The sequence below is a fragment of the Ranitomeya variabilis genome, chromosome 1, assembly GCF_051348905.1.
Source record: "Ranitomeya variabilis isolate aRanVar5 chromosome 1, aRanVar5.hap1, whole genome shotgun sequence".
NCBI classification, from domain to species: Eukaryota; Metazoa; Chordata; class Amphibia; order Anura; family Dendrobatidae; genus Ranitomeya; species Ranitomeya variabilis.
Genome location: NC_135232.1, coordinates 362,224,442 through 362,248,411, shown reverse-complemented (window position 1 = coordinate 362,248,411; position 23,970 = coordinate 362,224,442). Strand labels below are relative to the sequence as shown.

Sequence of the window (23,970 nt, the reverse complement as noted above, 5' to 3'; positions counted from 1 at the left end):
AGGGTTTCTCAACGTGTCGTGGCGTCCAATCTCAATTCCAGCCAATTCTTCGTTGAAAAAGTTAAACAGCGTTCCTTCTTTTCCAAGCTCTGCGTTGCTCCCAAACAGTGGTTTACTCCCACATATCTGGTATCCGCGTATTCAGCAGAAATTGCACAACAACCATTGTGGTTCATTTTTTCTTTTTACACTTGTGAACATAAAAAAAAATTGGTTCTGAAGTAAAATGTTTGTGAAAAAAGATAAATGTTTATTTTTTTTTCCTTCCACATTGCTTCAGTTCCTGTGAAGAACGTAAAGGGTTAATTAACTTCTTGAATGTGGTTTTGAGCACCTTGAGGGGTGCAGTTTTTAGAATGGTGTCACTTTTGGGTATTTTATGTCATGTACACCCCTCAAAGTGACTTCAAATGTGATGTGGTCCGTGAAAAAAAAAAAAAATGGTGTTGTAAAAATAAGAAATCGCTGGTCAACTTTTAACCCTTACAACGTTCTAACAAAACAAAATTGTGTTTCCAAAATTATGCTGATGTAATGTAGACATGTGGGAAATGTTAGTTATTAACCCCTTTACCCCCATGTTAATGACCAGGCCAATTTTTACAATTCAGAGCACTGTTCCTTTATGAGGTTATAACTCTGGAACACTTCCATGGATCCCGTTGATTCTGACATTTTCTCTTGACATATTGTACTTCATGACAGTGGAAAAAATTTCTTTGATATGACTTGCGTTTATTTGTGAAAAAAAACCACGGAAATTTGGTGAAAATTTTTAAAATTTCGCTATTTTCAAACTTAGAATTTTCATGCCCTTATATCACACAGATATGTTAATATGTTACACAAAATACTTAATAAGTAACATTTCCCACATGGCTACATTATATCAGCACAATTTTGGAACCAATTTTTTTTTGTTAGGGAGTTATAAGAGTTAAAAATTGACCAGCAATTTCTCATTTTCACAACAGGACTTTTTTTTTTTTTTAGGGACCACATCACATTTGAAGTCTCTTTGAGGGGTCTATATGATGGAAAATACCCAAAAGAGACACCATTCTAAAAACTGCACCCCTCAAGGTGCTCAAAACCACAATCAAGAAGTTTATTAACCACTGATGTGCCTAAACGGTAGAAACCCCTCACAAGTGACCCCATTTTGGAAACTAGACCCCCCCAAGGAACTTATCTAGATGTTTTGTGAGAACTTTGAACCCCCAAGTGTCTCACTAAAGTTTATAACGCAGAGCCTTGAAAATAAAAACAATTTTTTTTCCCACAAAAATGATATTTTAGCCCCCAGATTTTTATTTTCACAAGGGTAACAGGAGAAATTGGACCCCAAAAGTTGTCCAATTTGTCCTGAGTACGCTGATACTCCATATGTGGGAGTAAAACATTGGGTGCACGGGAGAGCTCGGAAGGGAAGGAGCACTTTTACTTTAAAGTTTTACTTTTTCAACGCAGAATTGGCTGCAATTGGGATCGGACGCAATGTCGCGTTTGCAGAGCCCCTTATGTGCCTAAACAGTGGAAACCCCCCACAAGTGACCCGATTTTGGAAACTACACACCACATGGAATTTATCTAGAGGCATAGTGTTATAGTAATGATTGTAATGCTTTAGATTTTACTGGTGTATGAATTTAGAATGTGGCGGTATGAATAAGTTGTGCGGAGTACATCAGTTTACAAAAGTGTGTTGTGTCAACATGGTAAAACCAAATATTAATTTATGGACATGTGGTACGCTTAACCCTAACCCAACACCCCTAATCCCAACCCTAACCACACCCCTAACCCTAATCCCAACCTTAACCATAACCATAACCCTAACCACACCCCTAACCCTAATCCCATCCGTAAACGTAATCCAAACCCTAACCCCAACTCTATCCCCAACCCTGACCCTAATTTTACCCCCAACCCTAACCCTAACTTTAGCCCTAACTGGAAAATTTAAATAAATAAATTTTTTTTATTTTATTATTTTTCCCTAACTAAGGGGGTGATAAAAGGGGTTTGATTTACTATTTTTAGTGGGTTTGATTGCTTTTTATTCCGATTTTTGGGAGGCAGAATGAATAAAAACCATCCATTCTTGAATTTCTTTGGGGGTGGGGGGGGCGATTATACTGTTCCGCATGTGGTAAAATTGATACAGCAGTTTTATTCTTCAGGTCAGTACGATTACAACGATATCTCATTTATAGCTTTTTTTATGTTTTGGCGCTTTTATACAATAAAAACCATTTTATATAAAAAAATAATTATTTTTGCATCGCTTTATTCTGAGTTACAGCTTTTTTAAAATTTTTTCGCTGATGACTCTATATGATGGCTTATTTTTTGTGGGACAAGATGACATTTTCAGCGGTACCATATTTATTTATATCCGTCTTTTTGATCGCATGTTATTCCACTTTTTGTTTGGCGGTATGATGATAAAAAAAAAAAAAGAAGAAAAAAGCCAATGCTTTATGTGGTTCACTTAAGCGGTGAACTAGTGGGACAGTTTTATAGGTCGGGTCGTTACGGACGCGGTGGTACGAAATGTGTACTTTGATTATTTATTTTTTTATTTACATAAAGAAATGTATTTATTGGAAAAATATTATTTTTTCTTTATTTAGGAATCAAAAAAAAAATTATTTGTTTTACACGCTAATCTTTTTTTTTTTTTACTTTTTTACATTGTCCCAGGATGGAACATCACTATATAAAGTCAGATCGCTGATCTGACACTTTGCAGGCAGTGAAGGAGGCTTTCCGGTGCCTGCTTTCGGCAGGCACTGACGAGCCACCTCCCTGCAGGACACGGAAGGACCCCACGGCCATCTTGGAGCCAGGGGTCTGAAAGGAGAACCTCAGGACAGTGTGATAACATCGCATTGTTCTGAGGGAAGCATGCAGGGACCTGGCACTGCTCCTGGCACTTAGTGCTGTGTGTCAGCTGTGAGAATCAGCTGACACCGGCCGTGATCAGCTGCGCTCCCCCCCGTGAGAGCGGCTGATCACCTTGGACGGAATAGTATGTCCATTGCCAGAAAGGGGTTAAGTATTTTGTGTGACATATCTCTGATTTAAGGGCATAAAATTCAAAGTTTGAAAATTGCTAAATTTTCGCCATATTTCCGTTTTTTCAAAATGAAGGGGTTGCCAATAACTACGAGCAGCACTGAGCACTGTATGCTTACATATGGCCGTGAGTAGTTACATGCAGGAATATGTGATTATTTTTTTTTGTATTACTTAGGTGAATGAGATTTTGAAGGTATCCAAAAACAATATAGTAGTAATGAAGTTGCTTGCTGGAGGCCATAAAAAAGACTCTAAGGTAAGTGGTGAGAAATGACATCCCTGTGATATAGTGCTATAACTTCTGGTGCAATGTGAGCCAACTAACAGGTGGTATAAACGTGACTAGAGAGTAGCTGGGTATGTGCACACATCTTTTTTAGGTGGATACGCCCAGGAGCCCAGCTGAAAAAGCGCTAAAGAAAGGATCAAAAGAATTCTCATATGCACTGCAATATAAAATCACCTTGCAGTGCATCGGATCAGTCTTTTTGATCTTTTTTTAGAAAAATATATAGAATTGAGAGTCCTCAGTGCTTGATACCTATTAATGGCTAACTGAAAGGATGGTAACAAATTGCAAGCTTTCGAGACTACACAGGTCTCTTCATCAGGCAAAGACTAAAAGAAATTCTGAAGAATCACATATTTATGCACAACATAGCACAGAAAAAAAAAAAAGAAAAAACCATGGATAAGCCAGGTGACATGAAGCAGAATTACCATGAGTGATAAACAGTTATGTCCATAAATGTTGGGCCAGTTCTTAGATAAGGAATGTTTCTTTATCGCCTCTCATTGGGGGACACAGGAACCATGGGTGTATGCTGCTGCCACTAGGAGGCTGACACTATGCAAATAAAAAAGTTAGCTCCTCCTCTGCAGTGTACACCCCACCGACTGGCATTATACTCTTCAGTTTAGCTTAGTGTCAGTAGGAGGTGGACACGGGTCTTTCATTAGACCCTTATCTACCTCAATGTGCGTCGTTTCTTTTCAGATTTCCGGAGGGATACAGGGTGAACAGTCACACCTGTACTCCCACAATTCGGACTATGAGTACGGCGTGTACTGCCACCCCGTATCCTCATAGATCCTTCTGCAGGACCAAGAGCCTAGCACACCAGCGTGTTTAGAAGTCCGGTCCTGCATCCGTCCCCCACCCACTCGCCCACCAGAGCCTGTCGGTTGGAGGAGACGAGGACGTCCATCATGGCTCCGTGGACGTCTCATTTCCCCTCAGGTTAGTAACGGCGTGGGATGTTTAGGTGAGTATTTCCTCTCCAACCCCCCGGGATCTTCCTCGCAGTGTGGGGAAGTAGAAGTACCTTAATGCGGTGTTTCTTAGGGATCACACCTTAGCTGCACCCTTCATCGGGCTCTCCCTGCAGCCGCACGGCTCGGCGGCCACAATGTCCCCTCTTACAGCGTGACAGCCTGGCAGGGGACGCATGGCTTTCCACTGCCGCGCCGCTCTACGGCCTCACCGCTCGGTGGCCGCAATGTGTCCTCTGCGCGGCATTCTTGGGGCTGCCGCGCTACTTATTCCTGCGGTCGGCGCCGGCTTCTGAGCACCGCTCCGGCGCCGCGATTCTCTTCTCCGGCGGCGCCAGCCTCTAATTTAGGTCCCGGCTTCTGCCGGGGCCTACTTCTGGCGCCGCGACCCCGCCTCTTCCGGTCTCTAGGGGGGCATTAGCAGGTCGCCGCGCTATTTTGTCCGTGCGGCGCACTGCTCCGGCGCCGCGGTTCCTTTCTCCGGCGGCGCCGGCCTCTAATTTAGGTCCCAGCTTCTGCCGGGGCCTACTTCCGGTTTCACGCCCCTCCACTTCCGCTGCTGCGGGCGGGCTTTTTTCCCGCCCGACATCTGTGCCCTACCCACCGGCGCCTCTGTGTCTGGCCCCGCCCGCCTTCCTCCAGGGACACTCAGCATTGGAGCCCACGCAGTGCGGCCCGCACCGCATCTCTTCGGCACAGCACTGCGCAGTATACAGCACCTCAGGCAGGAGTTTTTCACACGACAGTGGGACATCTGCCAGGACCGGGTCCGTGAGTAGCTGCACTGCAGACTGACATCCCCCTCTGCCTCACTGTCCCCTAACCTGCTGGCATTTTCTTCAGGGACCTCTCAAAATGTCTAATTCTAAAGGGGGCCGCTCCCGTCCTCCTACTTCTTCCTCTTCTGCCATAGTCAAGTTCTTTGCATGTTCGTCCTGCAACAGCAAACTTCCCTCAGGTCAGTCCTCTCCGCTCTGTCAGGCCTGCAGCAACCCAATTGTTCCCACCGCCCAGGTTCCCCCGGCCGATCCGCCCGAGAGTGATACCCCCATCCCAGGCTGGGCCTCCACTCTGTCTCAATCGGTGGCCGATTTAACACGGGTGTCTCAAACCCTGGTGTCCGTGCTGGATCGATTACCTCTGCAGACCCCCGCAGTAGCCAGCGGGTCCCAGGAACCACCGCCCGAGCCCTCCTTGATACGCCACAAAAGGTCCAGGCAGGACTGTCGGTCTGAGTCCTCTTCGCGTTCCATCTCGCCACACGGCCCTCCCCGGCGGTCGGTGTCCCCCCGATCCTCCTCCCCTGAGTCAGGCGAGGCTCTCTCTGATGCGCCCTCGGAGGATTTTTCGGAGCTGGATTCTAACCAAATCGCCACTATGAGGGATATGGTCCAGAATCTCATTGGGGCAATAAACCAAACCTGTGGCATCAAGGATCCCTCTACGGAACCCGCAGATCAGGCGGTTTCGTTTAGACGGGCCAAACCACCTTCCAAGTTTTTTGCTCCTCATCCTGAATTCGTGGAAATCTTGTCCAGAGAGAGAGAGAACCCGACCAGACGTTTTCAGAGGGGAAAACGCCTGGGTGTGTTATATCCTTTTCCTCCAGAACTTACCGCCAATTGGACGGTCTCTCCCTCGGTGGATCCCCCTGTCTCCAGGCTGTCCACCAACACTGTGCTTCCACTGTCCGGCGGAGCATCTCTGAAGGACTCTAACGATAGAGTTGTAGAATCCTTTGCGAAGTCAGCCTTTGAAGCGGCTGCGGCAGCGCTATGCCCAGCTTTTGCTTCTACTTGGGTTTCTAAATCTATTTCCAAATGGGCCAAAGATCTCCGTCGCGGTATCCTGGACGGGGCGCCTCCCGCGCAACTAGCGGAGCTTGCCAACCAAATTTCCCACGCTGGTGAATACCTGGTCTCCGCCTCCCTGGATACCGCGTCTTGTGCGGCTCAGGCTTCCAGCAATGCTGTTGCCATCCGCCGGACCGTTTGGCTCAAGGCCTGGCAGGCGGACTTATCTTCCAAGAAGTCCCTTACCAGCCTGCCCTTCCAGGGCTCTCGTCTATTTGGTTCCCAGCTGGACCAAATCATTAAAGACGCCACCGGAGGTACAAGTTCTCTTCTCCCTCAGGCTAAGCCTCGTCGTCCTCCTAGACGGCAGTTTCGTCCCTTCCGGCCTTTTCGCCGTTTCGCGGCGTCTAGCTCCTTTTCCCAGCAGCAACAGAGGCCACAGGCACGTCAAGAGAAGAAGGCGGTGTCCTTTAGACCCACTCCGTCCTGGCGTCCTCGCTATTCCCAGGGTAGATCCTCCAGGTCCAGGACTGGAAGATCCACCTCTGCATGACTCTCGGCAAGACTCCAGCCCAACTCCCAGGTTGGGCGGCCGTCTTCTCTTTTTCAGGGACGTCTGGCTTTCCGCAGTAGAGGACGCATGGGTCAGGGAAGTTGTATCTTCGGGATACAAGATCGAGTTCGTTTCACGACCCCGGGATCGTTTCTTCGAATCCCGTCCTCCAAGAGATCCCGCTTTAGTTCCGGGCTTCTTTGCAGCCATCGCTTCTCTCCTCAAAGCCGGGGTTATCGTTCCCGTACCAGAAAAAGAACGTTTCACGGGTTTCTACTCGAACCTTTTTGTGGTACCGAAAAAGGACGGCAAGGTTCGTCCCATTCTGGACCTCAAATTGCTGAACAGGAGAGTTCATCTGAGACGCTTCAGGATGGAATCTCTTCGTTCAGTAATTGCTTCCATGGAGGCCCAGGAGTTTCTGTGCTCAATCGACATCCAGGACGCCTACCTACATGTCCCGATTTTTCCTGGACATCACCGTTTCCTGCGCTTTGCAGTGCTCCGGGAACATTTTCAGTTCGTTGCCCTGCCGTTCGGCCTAGCAACCGCGCCAAGGGTGTTCACAAAGATCTTGGCAGCACTGATGGCCATCTTGAGGGTCAGAGGCCTGGTCCTTTTTCCTTACCTCGACGACATCCTCATCAAGGCTCCGTCCTTTGCTCAGGCCCACGAAAGCCTGTCTATTCTTATCGACACCTTAGCCCGTTTCGGGTGGCTGGTCAACCGGAAGAAGTCCTGCCTTATCCCTTCTCAGCGCATCATCTTTCTGGGCATGCTCTTCGACACTCGCCAGTCCAGAGTCTTTCTTCCCAAAGACAAGAAATCCACTCTTTGTCGGGACATACGCTTGCTCCAGGGTCCTCGGCCTCTCTCTCTCCGTTCGGCCATGAGGGCTCTGGGGAGGATGGTAGCAACATTGGAAGCGATTCCCTTCGCCCAATTTCACTCGCGGCCCCTCCAGCAAGCCATTCTGTCTCAATGGGACAGGTCTGTCTTCTCCCTGGATCGGCCAATCCGTCTCTCTTCTCGGGTCAAACAGTCTCTCAACTGGTGGCTGACGTCTCCTCTTGTCTCCCAGGGCAGGTCCTTCCTTCCAGTTCACTGGCAGGTGGTGACGACGGACGCCAGCCTGCTCGGCTGGGGTGCGGTGTTTCGCCACCTGACGGTCCAGGGCCGTTGGTCGTCGCAGGAGTCGTCTCTGCCAATCAATGTCCTCGAAATTCGGGCCATTTTTCTGTCCCTCCGCCACTGGGAAACTATTCTCAGGGGCCTGCCAGTCCGGGTCCAGACGGACAACGCCACGGCCGTGGCATATGTCAACCATCAGGGGGGGACCCGGAGCTCCCTAGCCCTTGCCGAGGTCTCCAGGATCCTCCTTTGGGCAGAGGCTACAGTTCCAGTGATATCGGCGGTGCATATCCCCGGCGTGGACAACTGGGCCGCCGACTTCCTCAGCCGCGAGGGCCTCGCGGCAGGGGAATGGTCCTTGCATCCGGAGGTCTTCCATCAGATTTGTCTTCGATGGGGGACTCCGGACGTGGACCTCACGGCGTCTCGAATGAACAGGAAGGTTCCGCAGTTCGTCTCCAGGTCTCGCGATCCTCTCGCAGTGGGCGTCGATGCTCTGGCCATCCCTTGGTCACAGTTCGGGCTGCCTTATCTGTTTCCACCCCTTCCACTTCTTCCCAAACTGTTGAAGAAGATCAAAGCGGAAGGAGTGCCGGTCATCCTGATCGCCCCGGATTGGCCCAGGAGAGCTTGGTTCGCAGAGCTCGTCAACCTCCTCGCGGACGCCCCCTGGCGCCTTCCAGACAGGCCCGATCTGCTGTCTCAGGGTCCGATCTGCCACCCGAATTCTCGGTCGCTCAGTTTAACGGCGTGGCTGTTGAGACCGCGGTTCTAAGAGCGTCCGGCCTTTCAGACCGGGTGATTCATACCATGATTCAGGCTCGGAAGCCTTCGTCTTCCAGGATCTACTACCGTACCTGGAAGGCTTACTTCCGTTGGTGCGAGTCCAACCGCGTTCCATCCATGACCTTTTCCCTGCCTTCTCTTTTGGCCTTCCTTCAGGCAGGACTGGATTCGGGCCTGGCTCTTAGCTCCCTGAAGGGCCAGGTTTCTGCGCTTTCCATCCTCTTTCAGAAGACTTTAGCTTCTCGGCCACAGGTTAAGACCTTCCTTCAAGGAGTGGCCCACACTGTCCCGCCGTACAGGGCCCCTGTGGATGCATGGGATTTGAACCTGGTACTGGACGTCCTGAGGTTTTCTCCCTTTGAGCCCCTTCGGGAGATTCCTCTATCAGTTTTATCTTGGAAGGTGTCCTTTCTTGTGGCCATCACGTCTATTCGCCGCGTTTCCGAGTTGGCGGCTCTGTCTTGCCGACCTCCGTTTTTGGTCATTCACCAGGATAAGGTGGTCTTCCGACCTCCACCTTCTTTTCTTCCTAAGGTGGTTTCAACCTTCCACCTCAACGAGGACATCATTTTACCTTCCTTTTGTCCAGCTCCGACTCATCCTCTGGAGCGCTCTCTGAACAAGCTGGACCTTGTCAGGGCTGTGAGGATCTACCTGGATAGAACCTCCACTTTTCGAAAGACTGATTCCTTTTTCGTCATTCCTGATGGCACGCGCAGAGGCCAACCGGCTTCTAAGGCGACTATTGCTCGCTGGATCAGAATGGCAATTTTGGAGGCTTACCGGGTCAAGAACAGAGTGCCCCCTCCTGGGATTAAGGCTCACTCTACCCGGGCAGTCGGCGCCTCCTGGGCGGTGCGCCACAGGGCTTCCGCCCTACAGCTTTGCAAAGCGGCAACTTGGTCTTCCATCCACACGTTCGCCAAATTTTACAAGGTCCATACCTACGCTTCGGCGGATGCCAGCCTAGGCAGAAGGATCTTGCAGGCGGCAGTGGTGAGTCCTCTGACCTGATGGAAGTCTTTTTTCCCGCCCTTGGGACTGCTTTGGGACGTCCCATGGTTCCTGTGTCCCCCAATGAGAGGCGATAAAGAAAACAGGATTTTTGGTTGCTTACCGTAAAATCTGTTTCTTGGAGCCTCCATTGGGGGACACAGCTCCCTCCCAATGTTTCTGTTATATGTTTTTATGACTGTTCTTCTGTTTACAATTCTCAAGTTTGTGGTTATGGTTTTTCAACCTTGTTACTTATCTCCTACTGCTTTCTCACTAACTGAAGAGTATAATGCCAGTCGGTGGGGTGTACACTGCAGAGGAGGAGCTAACTTTTTTATTTGCATAGTGTCAGCCTCCTAGTGGCAGCAGCATACACCCATGGTTCCTGTGTCCCCCAATGGAGGCTCCAAGAAACAGATTTTACGGTAAGCAACCAAAAATCCTGTTTTTATTGTCCTCTGATTGGGGTTGGTTCTGTTGTGATGACCCCACATTGTCTGAGGGGCAAGTTCCTTAGTTGATGTAAAAAGACCTAAATCCGTGTGACACATTCATTCCTGCAGTGAGACTGTCAAAGGTCGTCATCAGTTTATATTCCCAGACTCTCCTGTCTCTCTCAGATTTGAAGTTACCTTTTAATACAAGTAATTTCATGTCCATAATGTTATGATTTGGGAGACAGAAATGTATTGCCCGAGGTAGATCCATTATTTTTTCTCTTATTGTGTGGCAGTGAGAATTCATTCTTGTTCTAAGCTTTTGCCCTGTCTCCCCCACATACAGACCCCCAGTTGGACATTTAGTACAAATAATTAAGTACACCACATTAGAAGTGACGCAGCTGAAAGTACCTGGTATCTTGTAGTCCTGATGTGAGTTGGGGATCTTTATCTTGTCCGTGGTCATTACAAATGGACAGGTTTTACATTTTTTCTGATTGCAAGGAAAGGTACCTGCAGCTGTTGGAGAGGACACAGTACCAAAATATACATCTTTCCTGATCTTTTTTTTAAGCACTTCAGGCTTCTAAAGAAAGTGACAATTTTCCAGCATGAAGCACTGTAATAAAATGCTGCACATTTTAGGACGCTCTGGTTTAAATATTCATTGTTTAGAAAATAGACAGTTTTTTTACATCTGCCCCAGTGCAGTTCACAAATTTCCTTCTGGCTTCTAATATTCTGATTTAATGCCTTTCCAACATGTGCCGTACATGTACTGCTGTGCGGGAGCTCCGTTCTTGCAATTCAAACAGCAGTTTGTGTACGGCGGCATGATTGCGTGGCCTCATGTTGAGCGCAGCGGCGATCCTGTGTGGGTGTCCGCTCTGTATGAAAGCTAACACCTTGCAGTAATGCCCACGAAAGAAAGAAATCTTAATCAAAATGGCGCCTTTCAGAAGCCATACTTGTGAATGCCTAAGCAGAGCACCACATGAAGGCCCCCCACAGGCCGCCCAGAGCACGGGCATATCATTAACTGAACATAAAGATTAAACTGCAACCACAAGAGGGATGTCATCAACCCAGGTATCATTGTAATCAGTACAATGGCGTAAACCTAACACTGTAGGTTACTGTGCACAATAATCCTGGTCTATTAGTCAAAAAGCAAAAAATGTTTGGTATTGGCACATTTGTAACGATACATAGTATAAAACCATAATATTATTTATCATGCACGGTGAACATCGTAAAAAAAAAAAAATCTATAAATATGATAACTTCTGCCAGAATTGTGGCTTCTGTTCATCTTGCCTCACCAAATTAAAGTGATCAAAAATGTGTTGTGTTTTTTTAAATGATTTTCTTATGCAAAACTAGTAAAGCAATAGATAAACTGGATAAATAGAAACTACAATTCGTATTGACACACAGAATATATAAGTTACGTCAATTCTGCCAGCTAAACTCCATTCAAAATAAAATAAACTACCGTATATACTCGAGTATAAGCCAAGAATTTCAGCCCATTTTTTTTAGGCTGAAATTCCCCTCTCGGCTTATACTCGAGTCATACCCAGGGTTCGTCAGGGGACGGGAGCGGCAGTTCTGTAATAAATACTCACCTGCTCCTGGTGCAGTCCCTGGTTCCCTGGCGCCGGCAGCTTCTTCCTGTAGTGAGTGGCCACATGGTACCGCTCATTACAGTATTGAATATGGACCCGACGCCACTCCCATAGGGGTGGAGCCGCATATTCATTACTGTAATGAGCGGTACCATGTGACCGCTCAATACAGGAAGAAGCTGTCAGCGCTCGGAGAACCAGGGACCGCGCCAGGAGCAGGTGAGCATAACGCAGTGCGTGATATTCACCTGCTCCCCGTTCCACCGCCGCTGGCCGCCGCTGCGTCTTCCCCGTCCTCTGCACTGACGCACAGGTCAGATGGCGCGATGACGCGATTAGTGTGCGCGCAGCCCTCTGCCTGAACAGTCAGTGCAGAGGACGGGGAAGACGCAGCGGCGGCGGTGGAATGGGGAGCAGGTGAATATAGCAAGTGCTGGGGGGCCTGAGCGACGAGAGGCGAGTATGTGATTTTTTTTTTTTTTTATCGCAGCAACAGCATATGGGGCAAATATCTCTATGGGGCGTAAGCAATGTTTGTGCAGCTTTATATGGGGCAAATATCTTTATGGAGCATCTTATGGGGACATAATCCGCATTTGTGCAGCATTATATGGGGCATATTTTAATATGGAGCATCTTATGGGGCCCATCATAAACTTTATGGAGCATTATATGGGGCTCCTGATTCAATATGGAATATGGGGCTCCTGATTCAATATGGATATTCAAAAACACTTAACCTATTGATGTCTCAATTAATTTTACTGGTATCTATTTGTATTTTTGACATTTACCGGTAGCTGCTGCATTTCCCACCCTAGGCTTATACTCGAGTCATTAAGTTTTCCCAGTTTTTTGTGGCAAAATTAGGGGTCTCGGCTTATACTTGGGTGTGCTTATACTCGAGTATATACGGTACTTGTTTTTTTTTTTTCATCCTTGCTTCCTAAAGACTAAATTTTAAGTTTTCATAAAGTTGTATATACTCAAAAATTGTACAAGTAAAAACTACAGCTTGTCCCACAAAAAAATAAGCCCTCATACAGCTCAGTGTACAGAAAATTATAAAAGTTATAGATATCAAAACATGATTACACGGAAAAAAATTTTTTTTTTTGCTTTTAAGTAATTTTTTTGCACAAAACTTATAGCCTATATAAATTTGGCATCAACCTGCATAATAGACACACAATAATGGACTATGCTTAAAATAAAACAATGCATTTGAATTTAAGGTGTGTTTTTTTTTTTTTGTTTGTTTGTTTTACACTTTGCCTTCCAGAGTGTCATAAGTGATCAAAATGTTGCATTTACGACACAAATGGTACCATTAAAATTTGCAGTTCGTCACTCCAAAAATAGGCCCTCATAAAACTTAGGGTTCTCAGAATATGGCGACAGAGAAATGCATTATGCACTTTATTTGTGCAGCACAGCAAATAGCGGTAACATTTCTGTTCTGTTTATATTCCCCCAAATAAACCGTTAATAAAAGTTTAATAAGTTGTCCCTCTCACTCGTGTTCAGTTGAGTAGGACTCTCCATCATCCTGTTGATCATCGCTTGCCTGGCAGCTCTAACCCCTGTTGGTTCTTTTAGTTCGCCAGTGGTCATTCCCATGTCGCTCTTGATGGTGTCGATCCAGCAAGTTTTTGGCTGTCTTCTTCTGCTGCCATTAAACAATGCAAGCATGACCTCTTTTTCCAACGGCTGACTCCACATAATGGACGAAACAAAAACTAGCTTATTTTGGTCCAAGACATCCCTGCTTGTAATCCTTGCTGTCCATGGAATCTGTAGAAGTCTCCTTCAGCTCTAAACTTAAAATGTGACAATTTTTTTTCCTGTCAGCCTTCTTGAGTGTCCAGGTCTCGTATCATATGTTGTTATTGGGAAGACAATTGTGTTAACCAATCTGCATTTGGTAGCAAGGGTGATGTTTCTGCTCTTCCAGACCTTGTTCATGCCAACCATGGCATCGTGTCCAAGTACCATGTGTCGTTTTACTTCAGGAGTGCAGTTACCACTTTGATCTCCTCACTGTCGACCTTGATTTTGATGTTGGCCGTTTGCGCTATTGTCATGATCTTTGTTTTCTTGATGTTAAGATGCAACCTGAATTTTTCTTAAACACAGTGAGCTGCTCAATCCTTTTTTTTTTCGTTACCAGGGTTGTGTCCTCTACATATCGTAGATTGTTCACTCTGATGTTACTTTTTATCCAAGCCTGCATTCCTCATGACCATTTCTGCTTATAAGTTGAAGGTTGCTGGTGACAGAATGCAGTCTTGTCAAGTTCCTTTACTAATCTCAAACCGGTCTGTCTACATATGCTGTTCTTACTGTGGTTGCTATGCAATGGTGTCCCCCCATTTTTTCTTTCTTCAAGGCACTTCCATAATTTATATTCAATACGGTCAAAAGCTTTGGAGCAGTCAATGAAACACATGTATAGCTTCTTCTGTTATTCTCTCCCTTTTTCCATAATGCACCAGAGGTTGGCATTGTGGTTGCGGGTGCCTCTTTCCTATGTGAACCCAGCTTGCACGTCAGGTAGCTCCCTCTTGATTGTTGTATGATCTCCTAGAGAACTTTGCATGGATTATCAGGGCAATAGTTCGATAATTGGCGCAGTTCTTCATGTCTCCTTTCTTTGATATCGTGACGAACACTGACCTCTTCAGTTCCTTTGGCCACTTGCAGGTTCTCCATATTTGTTGGCAGAGCGCTGTTGATGCTTTCGATGGTATTTCTATGATATATATACTAAGTTATACAAGTGCTTCTCGCTAAATTAGAATATCATTAAAAAGTTATTTTTCAGTTCTTCAATACAAAAAGTGAATCTCATATATTATATAGTCATTACAAACAGAGCGATCTATTTCAAGTGTTTATTTGTGTTAATATTGATGATTATGGCTTACAGCCAATGAAAACCCAAAAGTCATTATCTCAGTAAAATAGAATAATTAACAAGAAAAACACCTACAAAAGCTTCCTAAGCATTTAAAAAGGTCCCTTAGTCTGTTTCAGTAGGCTCCACAATCATGGGGAAGACTGCTGACTTGAAAGATGTCCGGAAGGCAGTCATTGACACACTCCACAAGGAGGGTAAGCCAAAAAAGGTCATTGCTAAAGAAGCTGGCTGTTTACAGAGTGTTGTATCCAAGCATATTAATGGAAAAGTTGAGTGGAAGGAAAAAAGTGTGGTAGAAAAAGGTGCACAAGCATCGTGATAACCACAGCATTGAAAGGATTGTTAAGAAAAGGCCATTAAAAATTCAAAAATTTGGGGGAGATTCACAAGGAGTGGACTGCTGCTGGCAGGGCTGTGGAGTCGGTAAGCCACAGTTGCGACTCCGACTCCTGGATTTTATCAGGTTCCGACTCCGGCTCCGAATCTGACTCCTTCATAAATGGCCAATTCGTAACAATAAATTTACTGTTGTAAAATATTAACATCGTGCTTATTCAGTTTCTCACCATCATATAAGTAATCAGACCACTTAGAGCAAAAACTATATTTATTAGAATACAATTAGAATATAGCAAATAACTTTTATAAACGTTTCTAAACTGTTTTAAGTAAATATGCAATAAACACTGTTATGCAGTTAATAAGAAGAAATCTATAAATTTGTCCTCAGAAAAAGTATTGCCTCTGTCAGATCCTCCTTCATGGATGCCCTCAAATCTGAGCTAATTATTTTGAGAGCAGAGAACAACCTCTCTACACTAACTTGGGTTGGTGGCAAAGCAGTAACCACTCGGGCAACATCTCTGACAATGTCAGGATACAGAGGAATCGCTTGTTGCACTGTTATTTTTGATGAACGGTCAAATTTCTCAATTTCTTTTAGTGCACATGAAAAATTCTGCCGAAATGTACTGGCTGTGTTCTTTGATGGGGATGACTCCTCTTCTATGCGGGAACGCTTTGCACGGTCCTTGTGATCCAAATATTTTTCGAAATTAAATTCTTCATCAGTTGATGAGGGTGAAGATGTGGCAGGACGACCAAATTCTTCTTGTTCCTCCTGACTGTTCTGCAACCCTTTCATCCTTACTGCTATTTCAACTTCTTTTCCTTTAGTTAGCTGTTGATCATCTAGAAGAATCCGATGCATTGGGTCTACATAAACAGCTGCCAAAAGAATGTTATTTTGTAATAGTAGCTCCTCTCTCCGTTTCATTGATATAGCAATGCCACTTGCAATTAACCCTCCTCTTTGGGACAGGCGAAACATCAGGTTCTTCCACTCCTTTAAAAAATTACAAGCAGAGGACTTAACTCCAGGTATTTTTTTAGTCACTGTAAATGGGTGCTCTAGCAATTTTTCCAGCTCAGTCACCTAATTCCACTGACTTTCATTTAGCGTCAGTTGAGGGTTAGCCATGTCTACAAGAAAGGTTTTCAGTTCAACCAAGCGCTGAATCATTAAGTAAGTACTGCCCCATTGTGTGGCTTGATCAATAATTGCCCCTTTTCCAGCACGTCTCTTCAAAATTTAGTCAACTTTAGGGGTTCTGGCAACAGTGGACAATTTTCTCACCTTGCCAATCAGTGCAGCAGCATGTCCTTCTTGCAGACTGTCTCTTATAGCCAGCTGTAGCGTATGCACAACACAGCGCATGTGATGAATGAAAAAACGTATTGACACAGTTTCAACAAGATCATATAAACTATCATGTTGCTGTTCATCTGAAGCAACTTCAGTTTGCTCCTCGGTTACAATACTGTGTTCCTCTATTTCAAACATTTCTGTGTCTGTGGACCCAGAATGTTCTTCTAGCTGCTGGTCACCATCATTACTCATTCATTAGCTTAATAGTACTTATCATATTTGAAGCATTGTCAGTTACGACAGAAAGAACTTGCTCTTTTTTAAGTTCATAGTCTTGCAGAACCTTTTCCACGAAGACCTGGAGAAACTCACTGGTGTGATGAGCTTTGGTGTCTTTTACTGCCAATGTCTTGGTAACTATTTCATTTTTGTCACAAACAAATCGGACATTGATGGCAAAATAGTTCACTCTGTGACGTGTGTAGGCATCCATTTTAAGAAACGGAAAGTGTCCCTTGAGAGTTTTTTTAAGTTCTTCCTTTTGTTTAAAAGCTTCTTCGATTACTAATTTTCTAATACTCTCTCTCTCCAGAGAAACACCAAGCTTGCGGGCCATTTCCCCATTCAGACACATAAAAGCTGGTCGTGAAAATAATGAAATAGGCACACTATCCTTTACAACAAGCTTTATGATCTTTTTTTAAATGTATCTACTGTCATTGTCACAGTAACTTTGTCACTGACAAAATATCTTGCAACTGATGCCTGCAAAGTTCTCTGCTCCTTTGTTTGGCTGGAAGAGCTGGGCACTGGTTCATTGGTTTGGATGCAGTCTTTCTCATCCACTGCTTTCAGTACTTCTGGATGAAAGCGCTGTAAATGTCTCTTTAGATTAGAAGCTCTGGTAGGAGCTATTTTATCTTTGCCTGAATATGCACTGATCTTGACTTCACAGCATTTGTTTTCGTCTGGATCATTTGTCATACACTGACAGACATGTTTTCTATCTTGAGTGAAGGTGAAATGTTCAAATACAGCTGATTTAATGTGACGCTTCTTTGACATTCTCAGGTTTTTAATTCTGCATTCACAATCCAAATGACAATTGTTTTTCCTAAAAACAATTGTACAAAATTATTGCCAGGTCGTTCAACTGATATAGTGGTCAGTAATACTGTTATTCCTCATGTACTCACAGTTAACTGATGCAAAGTTTGTTGAAAGGATAATACTTCTTACAGTCTTCCTATTCTGAGTAGCAGCTGTGAGATGCTTGGAAGACGCACACCTAGTAAACATCTAGTCTAGAGGAGGAGCTTTACTACTAAGAATTTGCAACACATTTTCATTTTCACTTTCAGTTTCATACATTGTAAGTAGGGGGGTTGGGGCACCATGAGGTTAACCAAGTATAAGATTAGATAAGGGCAGTGGAGAACAGTGACACACAAGAAGTAAATGTGTCTATCTCCAGCAGAACTGCTTATCACTGTTGTTCATAGTTTTGATAGAACATATATATTTGAGAAACATTGAACTTTCATATGCATTTTATAAATTATGAAATATTAATAATTATTTTTTTAAGCTGGAGTTGGTACATTTCTACCGATTCCGTCACAATGCGTCGTACCGACGCATGCTGTGTGATCTCTGCAAGACATGGGCAGCGGATGCAGTTTTATAACGCATCCGCTGCCCATTCTGCAGTCTGGGGAGGAGGGGGCGGAGTTTCGGCCGCCCATGCCCGGTCGAAAATGGCGGACGCGATGCACAAAAAACGTTACATGGAATGTTTTCTTTGTGCTGACGGTCCGCCAAAACACGACGCATCAGTCGCACGACGGATGCGACGTGTGGCAATCTGTCACAATGCGTCGCTAATGCAAGTCTATGGAGAAAAACCGCATCCTGCGGGCAACTTTGCAGGATGCGTTTTTTCTCCAAAACGACGCATTGCAACGGACGTCACAGAACGCTTGTGTGAAAGTAGCCTTACCTGGCCCAAGGAGAAAAAGAACTGGACTGTTGCTCAGTGGTCCAAGGTGTTGTTTTCAGATGAAAGTAAATTTTGCATTTCATTTGGAAATCAAGGTCTGGAGGAAGAGTGGAGAGGCCACAATCCAAGCTGCTTGAGGTCTAGTATGAAGTTTCCACAATCAGTGATGGTTTGAGGAGCCATGTCCTCTGCTGGTGTAGGTCCACTGTGTTTTATCAAGACCAAAGTCAGCGCAGCCATCTACCAGGAAATTTTAGAGCATTTAATGCTTCCCTCTGCTGACAAGCTTTTTGAGGATGGAAATGTCATTCTCCAGCATGACTTGGCACCTGGCCACACTGCCAAAAGTACCAATATCTGGTTTAAAAAGAACAGTATCACTGTGCTTGATTGGCCAGCAAACTTGCCTGACCTTAACCCCATAGAGAATCTATGGGGCATTGTCAACAGGAAGATGAGACACCAGACCCAACAATGCAGATGTGCTGAAGGCTGCTATCAAAGCAACCTGGGATTCCATAACACCTCAGCAGTGCCACAGGCTGATCGCCTCCATGCCGCGCCACATTGATGCAGTAATTGATGCAAAAAGAGCCCCAACCAAGTATTGAGTGCATTTACTGAACATACATTTTAGTAGGCCAACCTTTTGGATTTTAAAATCATTTTTCAAGCTGGTGTTATAAAGTATTCTAATTTACTGAGATAATGACTTTTGGCTTTTCATTAGCTGTAAGCCATAATCCTCAACATTAACAGAAATAAATACTTGAAATAGATCACTCTGTGTGTAATGACTCTATATATTGAGTTTAACTTTTTGGCTTGAATAACTGAAATAAAAAAGTTAATTTATGACCTAATTTAGTGAGAAGCACTTGTATGTACCCTAAAATGATTCCAGTGACCAATAAAACTCCTGTAGAAAAAAAAGCCCTCTTTTGCAAAAATAATGTTTTTGCTCCGGAAATGTGACAATGAAATAATTAAAATGGTAATAAGTTGCTTGTCATAAGGACCAAAAGTGGCTGTAGTGCCACGGTGTTAAGTAATGGGAAAAAAATTGAAAATTTGTAAAAATAAATAAATAAATAAATAAATAAATAAAAAAAATTGGTGTCTCCATTTTTTAGCTAAAAACATAACATTTCTTATTTTTCCTTCAGGAGAGCGATGTTGGGGCTTGTTTTTTATGTAACAAGCTGACTTTATTAGTACTATTTAGATTACATTTTTTAGAGAGTCGCGGTGTCCAGATAAGTCCGCAATTCTGGTGTTTTTTCTCTTTACAGCATTTACTGTATGAGTTAACTTTTATATTTGAATAGATTGGACTTTCACAGAAATGGTGATATCAAATATCACTGTAATAGCTAGTTCTGGTACGGTTCAGCTAATAAGCACAGCCCATACATGGGCACCCGACATAAAACGCAATATTATGTGCTACATCGGAAAGGGGATACAGTCTATCTCTCAGGATAATATGCTATTTTAGTATATCATAAATATAGGTTTGAAAAGTTAAAAAAGTTATTCAGCATATGCTTTGTACAGGGATAATACATGACATTTTTCTGCCATTACTTATAGCAACCTTTCCAAACTGATGCTGTTAATAAGGGAAGCATATTATAGTGATTGATATAATTGAATCAAGTATCAGCTGTGTAGTTTCAAGGAAGGTTCCTGGCAAAACTGATATGTGGAACTAAAGGGGGCAGTGTATAACATCTTTGATAGTCATTGACATGTACTTCCTTAGAAGTCATACATGCTTTTATGTTCTCTGAGTAGAGATGGGCAAAACCCTGGATGTTCAGGTTTGACAGACGAACAGTTAAAAAGAGTTTGGTTCATATATCAGAATAGTAACCGAACCCCATTTTCTTGAATGGGGGCCCGAACATCCACTGCCTCTGATCGACTGTAAAATCATTACCACCGATCAGATAGCCGCAGTTCTCACACTGTCAAATGACAGCTGAAGGTTGCCCGCATCTGTCAGTTTTGCCAGGCTGTTAATCAAAAATACAGGGGATCCTATACCAGTTTTTTTAATTTTTTTATTTAGAGTGCAGGCACCAGCTGATGAATACACTCCCATCAGCCGCCAACTGCTGTTCCTGTTATAGTTCCATCAGCTAACACCAGTGTCTGGAGGTAAACTTTTTTCTCTCCAATCACAGCTGCGGGCTTAAGTTGTCATCTAACAGTGTGAGAACCGAAGCGCTCTGAACGGTGGTATTTAGGCTATGTGCACACATTGCAGAATTGCCGTGTAAATTTCCACAGCAATTCTGCACCTTCTTGCTGCCGGAAATACGCATACAGAATTGGCATGCATATTCCTACTGAACACTAGCGTTTTGCAAGCGTAATTAGCTTGCAGAATGCTAGCGTTTTCCAAGCAATCTATAGCATTGCTTGGAAAACTGATTGACAGGTTGGTCACACTTGTCAAATATAGTGTTTGACAAGTGTGACCAAGTTTTTACTATTGATGCTGCCTATGCAGCATCAATAGTAAAAAGATCTAATGTTAAAAATAATAATTATAATAAAAAAGTGATATTCTCACCTTCCGACGGCCCCCGCAGCCTTTCCCGCTCCTCGCGATGCTCCTGGCATCTCACGTTCCCAGTAATGCCTCGCGGCAATGACCCCAGATGACGTAGCGGTCTCGCAAGTCTGCTACATCATCACAGGTCATTGTCGCAAGGCATTACTGGGAACCGGAGCATCGCGAGGAGTGGGAAGGCTGCGAGGGACGCTGGAAGGTGAGAATATCACAATTTTTTATTTTAATTCTTTTTTTTTTTTTTTAATACAGGTATATGGTTCACAGACTCTCCTCCACTCTGGGTACCAACCGCACATGATCCGCTTACTTCCCGCATGGTGGGCATAGCCCCATGAGGAAAGTAAGCGGATCAATGCATTTCTATGTGTGCGGAATCCCAGCAATTCCGCACAAAGAATGAACATGCTGCGCTTTTTTCTGGAATGCGATTCTGCGGCGGGAAAAAACGCAGCATGTGCACAAAGAATGCGGAATGCATTAAAACTGATGGTATGCTTATGCAAGCGTTTTTTTTTAGCATATTTTTCTGTGGAAAACGGCCAAAAAAACGCTAAAAATCTTGAATATGTGCACATAGCCTTAATCTTACAGACGTTCAGAGCGGCAACACGAGAAACACCTGGTGTTCTGGCTGCCGAACCCAAACAGTAACATGGCCTTCCTAGGTAAGTCCATGTTTGGGGTCCGTGCACGAACAGTTGATGTTCAGCATGGACCTTGATCTTCATTGTGCGGATTTGCCTATATCTATCTATGAAAGAACCCTTACCTAATTCCTCCTTTAACTGCTTAACTCCCAGACAACAGAAGAATTGGACATCCAATGTGCCAGATCCTCCTTCTTCCAACATCACCTGGGTAGTACCACTTGGGTATTATTCATAAGGACAAGGGCTAGACAAAACTGACCGATTTCTTAGAACCCATTTGCCAAGAGTAAGATCTCACTAGTTTTGTATAATAGCTGAATCCTATTGGTAAGATGCGAAGAGGTTTTATAACATAACCTGTTTTTCCTATATCTGTTACTACCAATCTATAATAAATGTTCCTGTCAGTGATATAACATAGCTCATATGGCAAAGGACATGGTATTCTGCCAGTTCAAGTTTGCCCAGTGAAAATGATACAATCCTGTTATCCTTGTATGCATATAACATTTTGTTTATTTTTTTCTTGTACAGGTTCCTCCCGAATTTGACTTTTCTGCACACAAGTATTTCCCTGCTGTGAAACTGGTATAAATGGTCAGCTAAAAGACTGTAAGCCATTTTCTTAGGAGCGTGTTCTGACCTGGTATTGTGTGCTGATTGCAGGACACATGGGAAACTAGACTTTTTTCCATTTTTATTTTTTAGTGCACTGGTAACTTTTATGTAAAGCCACAAAGTGGACAATCTTTGTAAATTAGCTGTGTGGGGTTTAATTCGTGTGTTCTAATACCAATGTTTTCCATTAAATATTTGAAATATCTTGGGTGTGTTCAATTTTATTACCGAGGATCCCCAGTTCTGAATACTGCAATTTGTCACATGAAACAAGTCTCCCTTATTATTATTATATTCATTTTCTACAGAAATCATGGTACAATGTCTTGTCCCTGACGAGGTGTTTTAATGGGTAAATAGTCTACGGTAGGATATTAACTTGCTTATCTTCTGTGCTGTAGTCCAGGTCAGCAACTGCAGCTTTACACTACATTGGAAAAGTCATCAAGTGTGTAATGAAACCCATTTTATAACTGCATACATTGTGTCGTATTGGATAGCAGGCTCTATGTAGCCTGGACTAGGCAGAAATGGATTTCAACTCTGAAGCCTTCCGAAGTGCGAGTTCAGCTGTGGACTACAAGTCTGTGTGGACACACTGCATAATAATTACACTTTGGAACCCAGCTACAAAGTCATCCAAAAACTTACAATGAAATCAGAATGTGTTGAAAAAGAACTACATCTATTTATAGGTTTTAGGATTTATAGCGATTTAAACCTATAAATGCATATTCTACGCAAAACAAACAAGCTTGATTTAAGCAGTAACTTATACGTTCTAGCATGCTTTCACCCTCTATTATATGGCACAATAGTTCAAAACATTCTTTTGTATTATTTTACTGTGTGTAGTTTCTATGAATACATCTCAGAAGGGATCACATGGTGCTCTATTATGTAGATCCGTTCCATCCTTCCCTTTTCCAGGCCCAGGAATCTGGTGGTATGAGATGAAGGTGTAACCCTGCTCCTCATGGGGGGGGGAGAGGCTGGTAGGATGTCAAGGATTTCTGCAAGGCATCGGATGTAAGATGTCATGTCATTTATTGTGATAGATCTGGGAGAGAGGTGGAGTGAGAAGGAGAAAAGACCCGATTCATCAAGATTGGTATCGTTCACACCAGATGGAGTGTGTTGGAGACAGGCGCTCCTGAGTCATGAAGAGGTGCATGCTTCTTCACGAGTCTGGAGCATCAGCGCACACCATTCGTCAATGTCAGAAATCTCCCTCTATGGTCAGGTACAGGAGTGAGATTTCTAGGGTAGAGAACCCCACGGCTCATCATGAATTAGGCAAGTTGTGGTGTCCTGCCCAAATTCCGCCCATTTTAGCTTAGCTGGGAGAAATTGTCGTGAAGACAGATTGTAGGTTGTCAAAGTCTGTTGGATGATGAAATGTGTGAAGAAAGATCAACATGCTATTTAAAAGGGAAGATCCTGTGATTTTAATATTAATAATTATTGAATACATAACTAATTATTTGTAATACAAAATTAAATGAACTCATTTTTACTTCTGCCACTGGAGGCTGCCATTTTCATTGGGTAGGGGTGTAAGTGTCTAAGCATGACCCTTACACACCTCACTTACAGCAGCCATGGGCGTAAGAGACTGCAGTCGGACTCTGGCTGCATCTCTTGCATTGAGGCCACTCATCCTGCCTCTTACCTGTGACCTGAGATGTTCAGGTTACAGCTCTGGGAGGAGATTATGGCCATTTGTTGTAGTCCATAGAATTGCTGCAGGCTTCATTCCTTCCCCTAACATTGCACACAGTGCTCAGTGTGTGCGCGATGTCAGGAGCTGCCTGGGGAGAAAGATACTGGGGAGTGGAGGTCAGGGGTGAACTCTGCTGCCCGACTAA

At 44.2% G+C, this 23,970-nt stretch overlaps 1 protein-coding gene across 2 annotated transcripts in view; it reads left to right on the top strand.

Moving 5' to 3' along the window:
• The window catches only part of NAA35 (N-alpha-acetyltransferase 35, NatC auxiliary subunit), an 87,192-nt gene extending 64,885 nt beyond the window's left edge, over positions 1–22,307 (top strand). For both annotated transcript variants that reach the window (XM_077248947.1, XM_077248948.1), the window contains exons 22-23: positions 3,260–3,340; positions 22,019–22,307. In XM_077248947.1, the coding sequence (XP_077105062.1) occupies positions 3,260–3,340; positions 22,019–22,078 (141 nt within the window). In that variant the 3' untranslated portion in view covers positions 22,079–22,307. The remainder of the gene's footprint in view (positions 1–3,259; positions 3,341–22,018) is intronic.
• The last annotated feature ends 1,663 nt before the right edge of the window (positions 22,308–23,970 follow it).